Here is a 14,782-nt window from a genome sequence, read left to right on the forward strand (position 1 = left end):
GAGTCATCTCAGAAACTTCTTTGGAAAGGAAATGGTTTTGCAAAAACTGAGAAGTGTGATGCAGTCTTAGCTCATCTCTACTGTTATGCTTTACAAGACCTGAGCGTTTCTCCCCAGGCAAGCTGAGGCAGCTTTGCTTCTGCTGTCCAGTTCCCTTATATTGCAACTTAAAGAGACTAGCAATGTGTTTTCTAAAAAACCCAAACCCCTCAGTCATCAAGAGAGAGCAGACATCAGAATCGCTAATGTAACAGGAATGATAGGAACCATCAACAATTCCTGTATAAGCTGAGCAAATGATAATAATATTCAGATAATAAAGCTGAAATAGCACTGAACCTTTGATGCTTTTAGGAAACTAAGCAGCTGTGTAGGGAGAATGTCTTTGCAAAAGTTTCTAGAAATGCTCCAGAAATCCTCAACCTTGTTGAAGCAGAGTACTGCTCACTTGGGCAGAAGAACAGGTTATTATTAGTTAGGCATTTTACAGGATTGTCTGTGTCTTCTGTTTCTTCTCACACATAAGTCTCAAAGTGTTACAGGGTGGTCAGTATCATTGTTCCTGCTGTGCTGAAAGGCCAAATAAGCACTCAGAGTTGATAATTTGCCTGGGTTTACCCAGAAGCGGAGTGGAGGACTGCAGAATGCCTGTTTAATACGTTATTCACTTGATCAGTGTTTCCTGAGAAGAATCCACGTGGGGGGGCTGGCACAATATATTCACATGAACAGAGATTACATCAAAGAGTTTAACACCTCAAACTGACAAAGGCAAAGCAGGAGAGCAGAGAGATGCCTTAATTTTCTTCTAGTCTCACAGCAGGTTGACAGAAGAAACTTCAAGCCAGGTGCCTTGCCTTGCTGACAAGCAGCCCACCCCCAGGCTAGTCTGGCTCAGCCACTGTCTGTGGTCACACTCTCCTCCTGAGCTGACACCCTATTTTCACCTGCAGGTGGAACAGAGAAGTGATAATATGAGATAGATTTATTTTGCACACCAGTGAAATTCTAGGAACAGAAAACAAAAAAACTCTCTGGCAAAGGGGAACAAAATAAGAAGATAATTTAGAAATGCTGTACCATGTATTTCACATTTGGCAATTTCTACTTTATAGTTAAAACAATTTCATATATGCCCTTTGAAAGTATGAGGCTGCATGCATGAAGAAAGCACCTATTTCCCTTATGCTTTGAGCAGAGACATATGTTTTAAAAATTAAAAAAAGAAAATTACTCTTGAACAATTAAATCTGCCTATCTAGGTAGCTGACTAGCTTTCTCACAGAGATGGCTGTCCTGAAATGAAGCTGAGGAAACGAGGCTTAGAAATGTAAATATTAGTAGGTGCATAGGACCATAAATTAGGAAAATTGACAATTTTAATTACTTTCATTTCCTTTCATTTGCTGAGTTCCCAGGCTGACATCAGAAGTTACATCTGTGAGGTTGCTAGGAGGGTGGGGTATGGAGGCAGGAGTGCATGGGTACAGGAAAGGCTCAGTCCCCACGTTGACAGTAGGATCTGCAATGACAGCATATTATCTGATGTAAGAAATCCCTAATAGAAACAGAAGCTTCCCAACATCTCCCCCAAACATGGAAAGTACTACATAGGGGTAGCCGTCAGCTCAGCAGGAGCTTCCAGGCAGGCATGTGGACACTTAAATCACATCATTGTTACAGACAACTCTGGATTCTCTGATTGAAGTTTTCCTATTTTGCTTGGAAAGATTATGGATGGAAGGAAAATTAAATGATAAAGTGAATCATGTGAGAGTGAGGGAATGCCTACATGATGAAAGAAAGGGTGACTGGAGGAGACTTTTTTATTTCAGTGGATTGTGTGGAATAGAAGAATACAGATTTAAGGTATTATGGTGCCTAACACTGTCCTTAGATGCACAAGGTTTCTGTGTTGTGCCTGTTTTGACTATGAGATCCTTGGGGTAAGGACTGTGTGTTTTTTAGATCACCTAGCACAGTATTGCCCTGGTCCCTGTGCAGTCCTGGAATGAAAACATTAATATTGATCGGTTCTCATGGCAGAAGCTATGGCAGGCTATTTACAAAGGTATTTACAAAAACATCCAGTTTATCCAATTTAATTATTTCCTGCTTAGACAAAACATGCTCATCTTAGTTTTCTTTTTTTGTTGAGTTTTTTTTTTGTTGTTTTTGAAATACTATATTCCAGTGAGAAATGTTCCTTTGCAGTATTTGACAGTTACTTTTTGTGACACAAGTAAGTCAATAAAAATCAGAATGTATGTAGCCCCAAATGTCAAATATATCATTAAACTTGGTTTTCAATGTCCACTTCAGTCTGGTAGTTTTGCACTCAACTGCCATCATGGAGCAAAAGGTAACAGGTCAGGGCCTCATTGGTATCAACCAGATCAAAACATCTAGCCATTTAACAGGCAAATGTGGAATTTATAAACCAGTGTGACAAACCACTTGCTACTCCATTCCTACTGTTCCTTTCATTCTGCAAATACAAATTACATTCATTTATATCACCAAGAAATCTACAGACTCTTAACAGAATATCAGCCTCCAACTCTGCTGCTTGTACGAGAAGGCAAATAGGAAATAAGAGCACTGGTACACATCTTCTGTATCATTCGTTATTTTACAGAGTTCTTTCTCTTGCCTGTACTTATTTGATCCCTCTATAACATGGCCACATTTGACTTGGTAGCTGTTTTGCTGAAAAAAACAGAAGCTACTTCACCATTGCACTAACCTGCTTTCAGATAGTTGCAATTTCCCTTTGATTTTGTGCTTTTTATAATTTATATCTAAGTAACAGAGAAGGAACTATTCTGGAACTTGCTTTTAAGACCAGGTACATTCCAGGAGCAAAAATTAGAAGCGTTATTTACACATAATTTTGAGAAATACCTGATATTGTGGCTTCTTTCTTATTTAATTGAGTTGAAATAGAATCCAACATCTGATTTGGGAATACTTTTGTGTCCGTATAGGCTATTATCTGACTCGCCTTGGTGAGTAGACTGTTACTTGAATAGGTGAGACATTATTTGAATAGGTGAGTATATGAGGCTTCTATATAAAAGGCTACAGTTTATCATTTTAGCTGAAGAGGAAAGATGGGGAAAGTAGAATGGGGATCCACATCTGTCAGCTAATTTTTCCTTTTCTAAACTCTATTTTTATTTTGCAGGTGATGGAAATTAAAGGACAAATGATTCATGTGCCAGAATCAAATTCAGTTTTGTTTCTGGGTTCCCCCTGTGTGGACAAGCTGGATGAACTGATGGGCCGAGGCCTCCATCTTTCAGACATACCTATTCATGACGCTACTCGTGATGTCATACTGGTTGGGGAGCAGGCAAAGGCCCAGGATGGCTTGAAAAAACGAATGGATAAGCTGAAGGCAACACTAGAATGCACTCACCAAGCCCTGGAAGAGGAGAAAAAGAAAACAGTAGATCTCCTTATTTCTATTTTCCCTGAAGAAGTGGCTCAGCAGTTGTGGCAGGGGCAGCAGGTTCAGGCCAGGAAGTTTGATGATGTCACCATGCTCTTCTCGGACATTGTTGGATTCACTGCCATCTGTGCACAGTGCACGCCCATGCAGGTCATCAGCATGCTGAATGAACTCTACACGCGGTTTGACCATCAGTGTGGATTCCTGGACATCTACAAGGTAATAGCTCAAGTCCTAAGTTAGCAAAATCTGATTGAAACTAAGATAGAAAGAAATCCACGTAGCCATCTTCCTAAATTAGAGACCTTCCCTATAAAAATGAAAAGGCAATATTTTTGTTCTGTGTGAAAAAAAAATCTGAAATATGCCCACTGAAAATCAAATACTTTGATGCTGAGCTGTCATCATGGTTCCCCCATGGGAATATATGCCTCATATTCCCATCTTCCGATAAGAACGTACACCTCCTGTATTATAGCCTGGTTTCCTTTAGGTAACACATCAGCCACAGTGTCCTAAGTATGATGAAGTGCATGGTGATGATCCTCACCCAAGCTGCAGCTCCTGGAAGGCCCTCAAACACTGTTTCAGCTGAAACTTGAATGGTTTAGGGTTAGACACTTACTTTTCCCCTGAAAGAGTTAAAATTTTCCAAAAAGAGCATTCACTATTACAGGAGATTTAAACTTCCACTGAAAAACAGGAAGAGGACAGCAGATGTCCATTCATAGTAAATGGAATGAGTGGGACATGGCACTGGGGTGCCATGCTCCTTTACTGCTCTACAGAAAAGGAAATGTCGCATGTGTTGGTCCTGTTACAGTCCTCTTCACCTTCACTTCTCTTCAGTGGATTGGTGTCCAGTATGTGCTTGAGAGAAAGAGAGATAGTGTTTAATAAAAGCAGTGAAGATATTATCTGTGTGATTCTCCTATGAAATCTACAGAGAATATGTTTGGTATATGGAATACCTTTAATTTTGTGATAGGAAAAGCAGATTTCTTTTATATATCTTACGTATATTTATGTATTTCTTTTTATAACCGAATGCACCAGAGGAAAAAAAAATAGTTGAAAAATTATATATTATCTTCATTTTCTGTCTGAGGCTCGCAAACTAAATTACCAGTTTTCAGTGTTTCAAATAGTATTTGTTGACAGGCTATAGAGAAAAGGTCTTCACAAGAGTGCTGTCCCTTTTCTTTTTAGCCTTTAACACAATTTAAAAGGCATCCAAAGATATTAATTACCCTCCTAAATAATAATTGTGACTGAAAAGTTACAGTACATACCACAGATAGAACTGAACATGGTATAGATACACGTTGGTAGGACAGTATCCCAAAGTGAAAGATCACACTGTAAACAAGTTTTGTGCTCCTGGGCTAGGGGTTTGTATTACTAATGTTCAGAAGCCAAAGACCGTGTTGGGAGAGGACTACAACAGAAGGTACCAACCCTTGTTTGAAAATTGTTGCAGTGATATAGTCAGAAAAGATTGGGAGTTTGATCTCAGTTTGTATTAATCTGGTGTTGCTGCACTGGACCTCGAGCTAGCTCTGAGAACAGATGTGAGGAACTTCTGACCCACGGTCAAGAGTGATATCTAGTGACCCTGTTTCATATGTTGTATCTGGTATGTGGGTGTAGCGTTTCCCCAGATGATTAATTTTAATTAGCTGTTTTGAGGCATTCAGGACATTCTTTGTTGAAAACTATGGTTGCATAGGAATAGAAACAAAGTTTGTAAAACACAGGTTAAGTCCTGTGAGAATACTAAGAAGGAATATTTATACATAGGTCATGAATATTACATCATTGAGACCCTGGCTTTCTGCCTTTCACCTAGCTTTGTGCCACTTCAGACAGAAAAATGTTACTGTATGGAACTACTGTCCTGACCAGTGAAATAAGATGATGGCTGCTGAGATAGGCAAGATAAGATTTATGCATTCAGAAAAGGAATAAACACTCCAAAAAGTTAAGACCCCCATGTAGTTCTATGAGCAGAAGAATAAACAAAACCTATTTTTCTATGGAAGAACGTCTTACGCTTCTAACACTCTTTCTCCACTGTTACTATCTTAATATAGCTGGTTCTTTCTCAGATCCTTTCATCCTGGGTTTTCCTCCATCTCCTTACTCCCACGTGTCTCATGAGGCTCCCTGTAGGTCCCTTGCTTCCCTCCACAGCCCACCCATGAGAAAGGCAGTGTACACTGTGGCTGTTTTGGAGCTGTATGTACCTTATTTTTTATCCCCCTAAATCTTTCTAAATTTGTTTTTTTGACCAGAAGTCTAAAAAGGTTACTGTGAGGTTAAGTGAAAATGACTCAGTTGAGCATTACAGAAAGACAAAACTCAGGCAATGAAACTTTTTTCTTTTCCTTTCAGAATCAAGCTTAAAATAAAGTGACAATTCTTTTGAAAAAACATTTGCATTTTAAAATAAAAATAGCTCATGTGTTTATATCTTCTTCATTTGTTTCAGATGATATTCTGGAAGCTAAGTTTATTGCTAGGAATGATAACCACCACAGCAACTACAATTCTAGAAGTTATTGTAAGGCAATGAATTTTAGATATGTGACCACCTATATTTGTACCTATAGCCTGCCTTTAAGTTATGGTCCTTTAACTAGGCTACAGAAATTTGTTGTGTGACCTATATACACATCAAAACAGATCAGTTTTCAAATTTGTTTGTTTTTAAGCAACATAGCAAGAATAATTTCCAAAGGTGATTTGATGAGTCCTTCTGAATACCAAATTCACCATTTTGTAAACAGGAAAATAAGCAAAATTCATTAAATATAATAAATTCCATGTTGTAAATTATTCACCTAGCTTTACTGTTAGAGCGTTTAGAATTCAGAACCTCTGTGCTTCTAATTTTGGACTCAGACAATGAACGTAATATTTTCAATTGTCTCATACTGCTCATTCAGGGATGTTTACAGAGAAGTATGGCACAGAAAGAACAAAGATTCTTGCATTTAACAAGTCAGACATAGAGGCAAGCATAAGGAGCTGTTGGATACAGAATAAGAAATTCGGAGAGGGCTGAAGGGGGATGAATTAGACTTTGAAATTTCTTGAAAATGAGAGTAGCTATAACTGATGAGGTAGGGAAAGGATATCAAATGGATGGATGCATAGGTGAGAATGAATAGGCTCCGAAAATGAACTTCACAGCAGCACTTTGAGCGGATACCAAAGATGACAGATTACATTTGTCCAGGCTGAGGGAGAATATTGCAGTAATTGAGATGCACAGTAATAGGAGCCTGGGTAACAGTTTTAGAAATCTGGAAGAATCTGTGTTTTAGGGAGTGAAACTTTAGAAAGAATCTGCTTACATATAGCCTTTGTGAAAAGGTCAAGAGGGGCACCCTTGAGATAATCACAGAAGGGAGGGGATGACAGAACTGAGACCTGGCAATGCATTTGGGAACTGGTGCTACTGACTATCTGAGCTAATTATATTTGGCTTGGAATTGAGGAATGGGAGAAAAAGATGCTGTCAAGCAGGGAGTGCAAATCAAAGCAATGGAGATGCAGGTGCTTGGTAAGCCAGTGTCTGTGGACATGCAAGCAGAAACATGGACTCAAAAGAGCTGAAGTAATGGGAGAGAGAAGACTTCCGTATGTTTTGAAAGCAATTGCTTTGGTTAAAATATATAGTGGTTGGCCTGTTTAAAATATATGGCCTGTAAAAAATATATACTGTTTGTGTCTTTGTTTGGACCTGTTTTTCTGTCTGGATCTTAGTTGCTGTTATGAGCCAAGTGCTGGGAAACAATGCTTCAGCTAAACCACCTCTTTATCAAATAAGCTATTTAGATATGCTGCAGTCATGGCTGCTGGCATTTAAAACTTAACCCTGCTTAAGATTCCTGCAGCTTCTGTTTCTCCCTCCAAGTAATATGTTTTTGACATAGGATAATTTTAAGTATCTTTTCTTGTGGAGTCCTTTTGCCTGTGTAGGCCTGCTTTCTCAGCCGTTTCCCTGTTTCATTTCTGAAACAACTCCATTTCCCTCCCCTGCTCTTTAACTAGTGTGTGGGATAAAGGCAACATGTGCATGGCTGCTGTTTTGGCCATGCATGCGTTGGCTGGGTGGCTGTATATGCTGGTTGGGTAATATCAAGCCAAATACAGCGGAACCAGGCTTGCTCCTGTAGGTGTTCCTTTCTTTTTTCTTTCACTGGACAGTGCAGCATTTGTCCTTGAAGGCATTTGCAGATTTTCCCCTAACACTAAACTTCAGTGTCTGTGAAGTGCTGAGTCCCACTATCCATGTCTAAGCAGGGTCCTGGAAGTTTATAACAATAAACTATTGTCAGCTTCCAAAATTTATTTGCTGTACATCTTTGTTGTCAAAATTTTAATTGAAATTTTACTGAGTATTTATTGAATAAAACAATATATTTCCTGGTTAATTTTATAGTTAGAATTCACAACTTTGTTAGGTGAATTTCGGCTTCCTTTTTGGTTTCATTATTTCGCTAAACTGACACTTTTTATATGAGTGGTGTGACACACATGCCTCAAAGTCGTTTACTGGCTTCCTTGGGGTTCTTTTTGGCTATTATTCCTCTCAACATAATTTCACTTACTTTATACTGAATGGCATTACTTTATTTTTTGTGAATGATACCGTTAGTGTGTCAGATCTTGATTTTCTGATTTTATACACCTGCCTCTGGCTATAGCCTTCAGTTTTGCTCATTGAAAGGACCTGGGACTAAAAAATGATGGGAAGCCTGGACTGCTTTGCAATCATTCAGGACTGATGCTCACCAGCTCTGAAAAATGTTTATATTGTATTTGTGATATAATTCTTTTAGGAATCTAATTTTAAACTCACATTTTCTAAAAATATCACTTTGCATTTTATAGTGGTAGTTTAAGTTGCAGAAATCAGTATTCATTTTACAGAAAATACCAGTACTTTCTCAGTGCCATGACTATCCATCCTTGAGAACTGATATTTGTACATATTCATATGTATGTTCTTAAGTTTAGTGTCAGTGCTATAATGATGTAAAGAATACTGCAATGACAGGAGTCATGAGCTGCAGACTGTTCTGAGGTTTTCCAGGCTTTATGTTCTTATGTCAAAACATAAGTCTCCAAGATTTCATGTAAAATCTATGGTCACTCCATTTTTATTGTCTCCATTACTTCTGCAGTTTTAACCTTTTAAGTTTAGTGCAGCTACATGACCATTTTGAAAAGGTTTCAGATTCTTTTAGCTTTAGCTTAGGCATCAGCAGAATGAAGATTATAATGAAATGTGATTAAAATATGTAAACAATACTGATACTCTTATATGAGCAATATGGTGTTGCTTCTTCTTGTTAATTTAAAGTCAGTGGATTTTGAATGTGTAACAGAAGAAAATTTCTATTGCCCAGAAGCTTTGTCTCTGTGGTGCTACCCAGGCTGGTGGAGCTGCCGTTCAGCATGCTGCTCTGTTCAAGTCCCACCACAGAGGGCTCCTAAACTTTCTTCCTTTTCTTGATCTGAGCAGGCTATAACACTGACTTTCCTCTTGAACTCTGGCTGTGCGTGGACTTGCTGGCATACAAGTATGTCTCATTCCAGTGTGAAGTCAGAGCAAAGCGGAGGCACCTATCTTTTTTGGGAACTCAGAAGTGTCCCTGTGTTAAGTTAATTAAAAAAAAAAAAAACCAAAACCAACCAACCAAACAAAAAAACCAAAACAAAAAAAAAGAAATACAAAAGATTCCTTGGATTTTCCCTGCATATCAAGAGCTCAGGGATATTTTAAGACTTCCCATTACTTTAAGCATGTATTTTTCTGCAGCTTTGTGGAGGATTTACCATTTTGTCTTTATGGAGATGTACAAATGAAGCAAACTGACATGCAGGCTCCAGAAGAGTTATTCTTTACCTTATAAACATACAGACCTGCACAAAGCAGTAAAAAATCTGTGCATGTTCTCCTGCTTCAGGCGATTCATCACCTGAGAATCCTCTGAAGTCTGGGACTTCTGCTTCTCTATAAAATTTTTTCTTCTGGAATACCATGCTTGTAAATATTTCCTTCTTTTTTTTTCTCTTTTGTCTCCCTTCTTCCACTTTTTTCTTACCTGAAGAGCACATGTTTGTTTATGTGTCCTGCTCCACTTCTCTCAAGCTGCTTTGGAACCCTAGAGCCTATGTCCAACTTGCATGTCCAGGGAGTGCTTCCCAACTCCTCAGTTTGTGTGAAAACTCTGGCCATATCCTGACTTTTTATTTTGACAAGGAGAAGGGTATCCTTCTCTGGGGCTCCCTGGTCCATATTGGAGACCGAGCCCAGACACAGCAGCTGGACAGGAGCCATGGCTAAGAGCATGCCTTATTGCAGCACACAGGTCCCTCTGATACCATGTTTTGTAAACACTTAAATGCTTTGTTTTCTTGTGTCAAGTTTTCCCACCTTCTAAATTTTAGTACCTCTGAGAGACTGGAGAAAACTGGTATAACTCTCCATCAGCCTAAGCTATTTCCATTTAAACAGCCTAAGATTGTGTCAGATCTAGACAATCCACAGCACAACTGTGACAACATATGGCTGGCCTTTCATATACCTGAACATGCCAAGATGCAGCATTTTCATTCACGCAAATAGTTTTCATAAATGTACCTTAATTTCTTAAATTATTTAAAGGAATATTGAGGATACTTAAGTAAGTTAAGAGAAACTAACTAATATATGAATTTAAAGACAGATAAATTAAAGCTTATGTAACCTCAAGGAAGATGTTGTTCAATAGTAGTTTTAATACTGGGGATACCTATAGCAAATTAAGACCACTCTTACATTTGAAGGGCAGTCACATTAAACAGAAATGTGTGTCTTAAGTTATGCAAGATTATTTTAATATTTGCTTATTTTGATAAACAGTTCTTTACTTTGACATTGCAACTACCTTGCACAAGGCAGAATGCCAGCCAGGACAGTTTCTATTCACAGACATATTTGGTGTGTTTTTTAAAATTTCATACTTGCCTACAAAAGAGAGAAACTATTTATGCACTATGAGTTTTGTATTCCATGACTGTTGTATTCCATGATGTTGACATCATGTGAACTGTAAGTCTTCTAGCATATTTCTAAAGTGAAAAAAACCTTTTACAATACTAGATAATAATTCTACACAGCAAGTACCATTTGTCTCTTTTTCTTTCGTAAAGAAAACAGCACTCTGAATTAAAGTGTAGATGAAAGAGTTCCTCCATATATTGTATATTGGAAGATAAATACTTAAGACTGCTAAGTAGGTGCTATAGAAAGAATTGGTATACAGCTTTTCCTGCAGAACACTCCTGAACTTGCCAGCGTGTAGCATCATTAAACTCACTAAAAATAAAATGCCCTTAGGCCTGGTAAGAGCAATTGCTTCATAATTAGGCTCTCAGGAGAGAACCTGGGTTTTATAGTAAGCAATTTCTTTTAAAAAATGAGCTTTACCAGATGAACAGATTTCTGAACTTCAGAGGTGGATGCTTGGGATCCATTCCTGCTCACATGGGAGGGGTTTTCCATACACTGAACTATTTCCAAAAGCAGAATGCAGTGTCATAAAAGCATCACAGTTACCTTGAAACTTAGGCACAAGATGAGGAATTAATTTTGAAAAGCTGAGAGACAAAAGCCAAGAGAACCAAACACTACGGTAGAAACTGAAGGAAATTGTTGGGTCCATTTGAAGACAGAAAACCTTTAAAAAAATGGAGGTTTTTTATAGTATCCCAGAGATTTGGGGAATCTATAAATAATATTGTACCCAAGATGTAGATTCGATTTCAGAAAAAATACCAAACAGGTAGGTATTATAATCTGACAGATGTTAAGCTTCACAGTGTTGCACAGCTTTTCTGCCAAATCTATGCAGTGGAAAAACATAGAATACTTCAAAATGCAGACAGAACTAGACTTCAGTTTCTATTCACACATCAAGAACACAAACCAGTTTTGATTCTTTTGAAAAAGGTCGGTATTCAATATGTAACAAATAGACACAAATGTAGATCTAGTAGCTACCTCGGCCATGCTCAGAGGAGGCTTTTCTGAACTGTACTTACACCACCTCTAGAGAAAGAGCGCACACACTTCACTTTTCAGTGGAATAAACTGTCTCCTTTCTCTCCAGCAAGTTTCTTTGACATTTTTTTTCCTAGAATCTGTATTTAAACCGCCCAAAATACTTCACTTCTGCCCTCCCTCCTAGTGATTGGTAAGTTCCTTGACCTGCATGCGAAAACGTGCATTCCAAGATGCAGAATTTTTTGAGCTAAACAGGATCTTGCTGTTGTGCTGACAAAACAGTATCTTAACACTAGCAGTCAACACACTCGTGCAATCTTTTTCCTCTTTTGGGGTACTTCATGGGAGCAGGATCATGCACTCTAGTGCACATTCAAAGGCAATGGGGTGAGACGTGCATGAGAAGATAACAGCTCACTTAGAGTCTTCTGAGAGTTTCACAAGCTAAGCCTTTTCAGTCTGTGGCTATCGTGGCCCACGTAAACCTGATTTTCAGCCATTTCTCAGAAAAAGCATGCTTTTGACATGGGAGGGGTCTTGCATATCAAATGACAGTCTGGCCACGGAAGCAGGCAATTAGGCAAAGATATTTGGGTTCTGCTGTAGTAAATGTGTAAAAAAATGAAGTTTCCAGAATTCAGGATGGAATACATCGTGCCGTGGAAGTTAATTTTTCTCCTCAGTGACTATAGGAAGAGTATAGATTAGTAGCTTAAATTAAAGGCTTAATTTTTGTGTGACTGATGCTGGGTAGTGTGAGTCCCATCCTGAATGACAATGCTGTAAGTTTATAACTGATTTCGGAGATATATTTGGAGAAGGACTTGGGTAAAAGGAAATAGGGAAGAAGTCAATGACATCTTGAGGTAGAGTATGGATATCAAATAAATTGTTCCCTGTGATGAGTGCTGAGATTGCTGACTTTAAATAAAACTAGAGCAAAGATAATTTCCCTTTTCTTTAGCCTTTGTCCATACCGGTAGGTAGCCTGTTTGCTGCTGTCCAGTCATGGACAGGAATAATGCAGCCATAATGATATGTCTGAAGCACCACTTTGCCATATACTGTGGTCTTTTCCTAATTTTCCTGCTGTACAACTTAGGGCAGAAAACAGATGAAAGAAAAAACCCATTGGGAGAGACTAATAACTTCAAAGGCTTTTACAGAGTTATACTTGCAAGAATTTAAACTTAAAGCTGATTTTTGCTATATTCCTTTAGAGGGAAGACATTTCAGCTTTCATAAAAGAAATACATAGCACTGAGGTACTACATAGTTCAGTCCTGCAGATGGAAGGAAATACAAATAAACAGGATAATGAAAATTTTGGGAAGGCAAGGGTCTTTACTGCAGTACCTGGGAACACCTTCCAACTTCCAGTTCCAGGTGCATTCCTGTCCTGAATCCTGGCTTCATGCTGGGATGAGACTTAAGAAAGAACCTCCTTATATATTTATATGCTCCCATGGAAACACAACCTAGGTGTGCAGGAAGCTAAGATGTGTTCAGCTAAGTCCAGGCTGAGGAATACATATGGAACTTACTCTAAGAGACAGCCAGCGACATACCCTGACTTTGCTCCTTAAGAGACTATTTCCAGGTCTTAAAAACAAAATTAATACACTAGAAATCATTGATTTTGTTGTTAATGTAATCATAAGAATCACTTAAACCACATATTCTCCAATAAATGCTGTTCTGAGCCTGGATTAATCTCTGAAAGAAAACTGACGTATGGAAGTGGAAAGGCTTTCCACTGGTTCGTCTGTTCATCTAGAGATCAGCTTTCCCGAAGGACTGTTTGATTTCGCAGAACTTGCCCTGTCCTTCATCTAAAATTCACCTGCCTCTGTGACCGTCCATGTTCAGTCAGTCTGCCCTTCTGCCTCTTCACGTAGTCTTGTTAGTTCTTTTCTTTCTGTAGTTCTGAGACAGAGGTGAAACTACGCTATTTACAACATAGAACTAGTCATCTAGACTATCTTCACAGTCAACAGAGAAAAGTATGATTTTATAGGGTAAGTGTGAATTGGTTTTAGTGTGAAATTCATCTTTTCCTGAAGGAGATGTTTAGCACAGGTCAGATGACTGCTAGAGTTCCCATTTCATTTCATTGATCATGAAAAGAATTGAGAGTGAATAACTGATATTCAGATTATTAGAGATATCTCTGGTTAGGTGAGATTAATCTCATCCATATAGTCTACATCTTATCAGCTTGTAGCCTAGATGGTTGAAATACTGCTTCTTCCCTGCTTGTGCCATCTACTTTTCATGTGCTTTATTTTTACAGTTACTTATGTTATATAGTTTAATGCCATGCTATGTTGTTTAATGCATAGAGTGTATTTTTATTGAGTAAAATGACTTCTCACTGCATTTTAATTGCTCTCATATAATCAGCATCAACCCAAGCTATTTCTTTCCTGATTTCATTGCTTTTTGTTGTATTGGCACTGGAATAACTCCCATCACCACCAAGCATGAGTATTGTGCTGTCTTTCAATAGGGTGCCTTAGAATACTTTACTGATTGATTCAAAGCTTGACTTTCCATGGCTTTTGCAAATGGATATGATGATTGTTGTCCAAAAACCTATGTATTGCTCACTCCTATTGAAACAATCAGTAACATGTGGGATTGACTGTAAGAGACAATGGAGTATTCAAGGGTCCTTAACATCAGCGCTGATTCTGTTCATTTCAGCTAAGAAGAGAAATATTAACAGCATTTTATTAACCAAGGAAACTGATGTGGTAACTTTACTGATGATCATTAGAGAAAGATAAAGAAAAGCTGGCATTCTGGCAGATGCTAATCTGCTGGGCAATGACCAGGGAAACTAGTGTTGCAGCTCCAAACAATGCAACTCTGTGGCTCAACTGAGAAGTAAAGTTACCTATAATAAAATACACAGACGGGCTTTATTTTTGTTCAAAAATAATTTTCTTCTCCTCCCCCCTCCTCCTCTCTCTTCCCCTCCCCTCCATAAGAATATAGGTCATAGATCCCCAAAAAAGAAAACATTTCAATATTGTCACTGGAAAAAAACAATAACAATTTAAAAAATTGCCATTATTTTAATATTTCCTTGGTCATTTTAAATATTACATCATGAAAAGTTCAGAAAGTGTGAATAATTTTTAGCTTTAAATTTTCCAGTATAATTTGTGTATCAGAATTTTTCTTCTTGGAATTAAAAGATACAATATTAAAGTGAAAAATCCGTAGCTGCAGTATAATCTTAATTATCTAAATCAGGGGAG

General features: G+C 38.1%; 1 protein-coding gene across 1 annotated transcript in view; it reads left to right on the top strand.

Moving 5' to 3' along the window:
* The window catches only part of GUCY1A2 (guanylate cyclase 1 soluble subunit alpha 2), a 178,244-nt gene that overhangs the window by 92,849 nt on the left and 70,613 nt on the right, over positions 1-14,782 (top strand). The window contains exon 5 of the mRNA XM_040583815.1: positions 3,188-3,673. Coding sequence (XP_040439749.1) covers positions 3,188-3,673 — 486 coding nt within the window. The remainder of the gene's footprint in view (positions 1-3,187; positions 3,674-14,782) is intronic.

Source organism: Falco naumanni, chromosome 2, assembly GCF_017639655.2.
Source record: "Falco naumanni isolate bFalNau1 chromosome 2, bFalNau1.pat, whole genome shotgun sequence".
Classification (NCBI taxonomy): Eukaryota; Metazoa; Chordata; class Aves; order Falconiformes; family Falconidae; genus Falco; species Falco naumanni.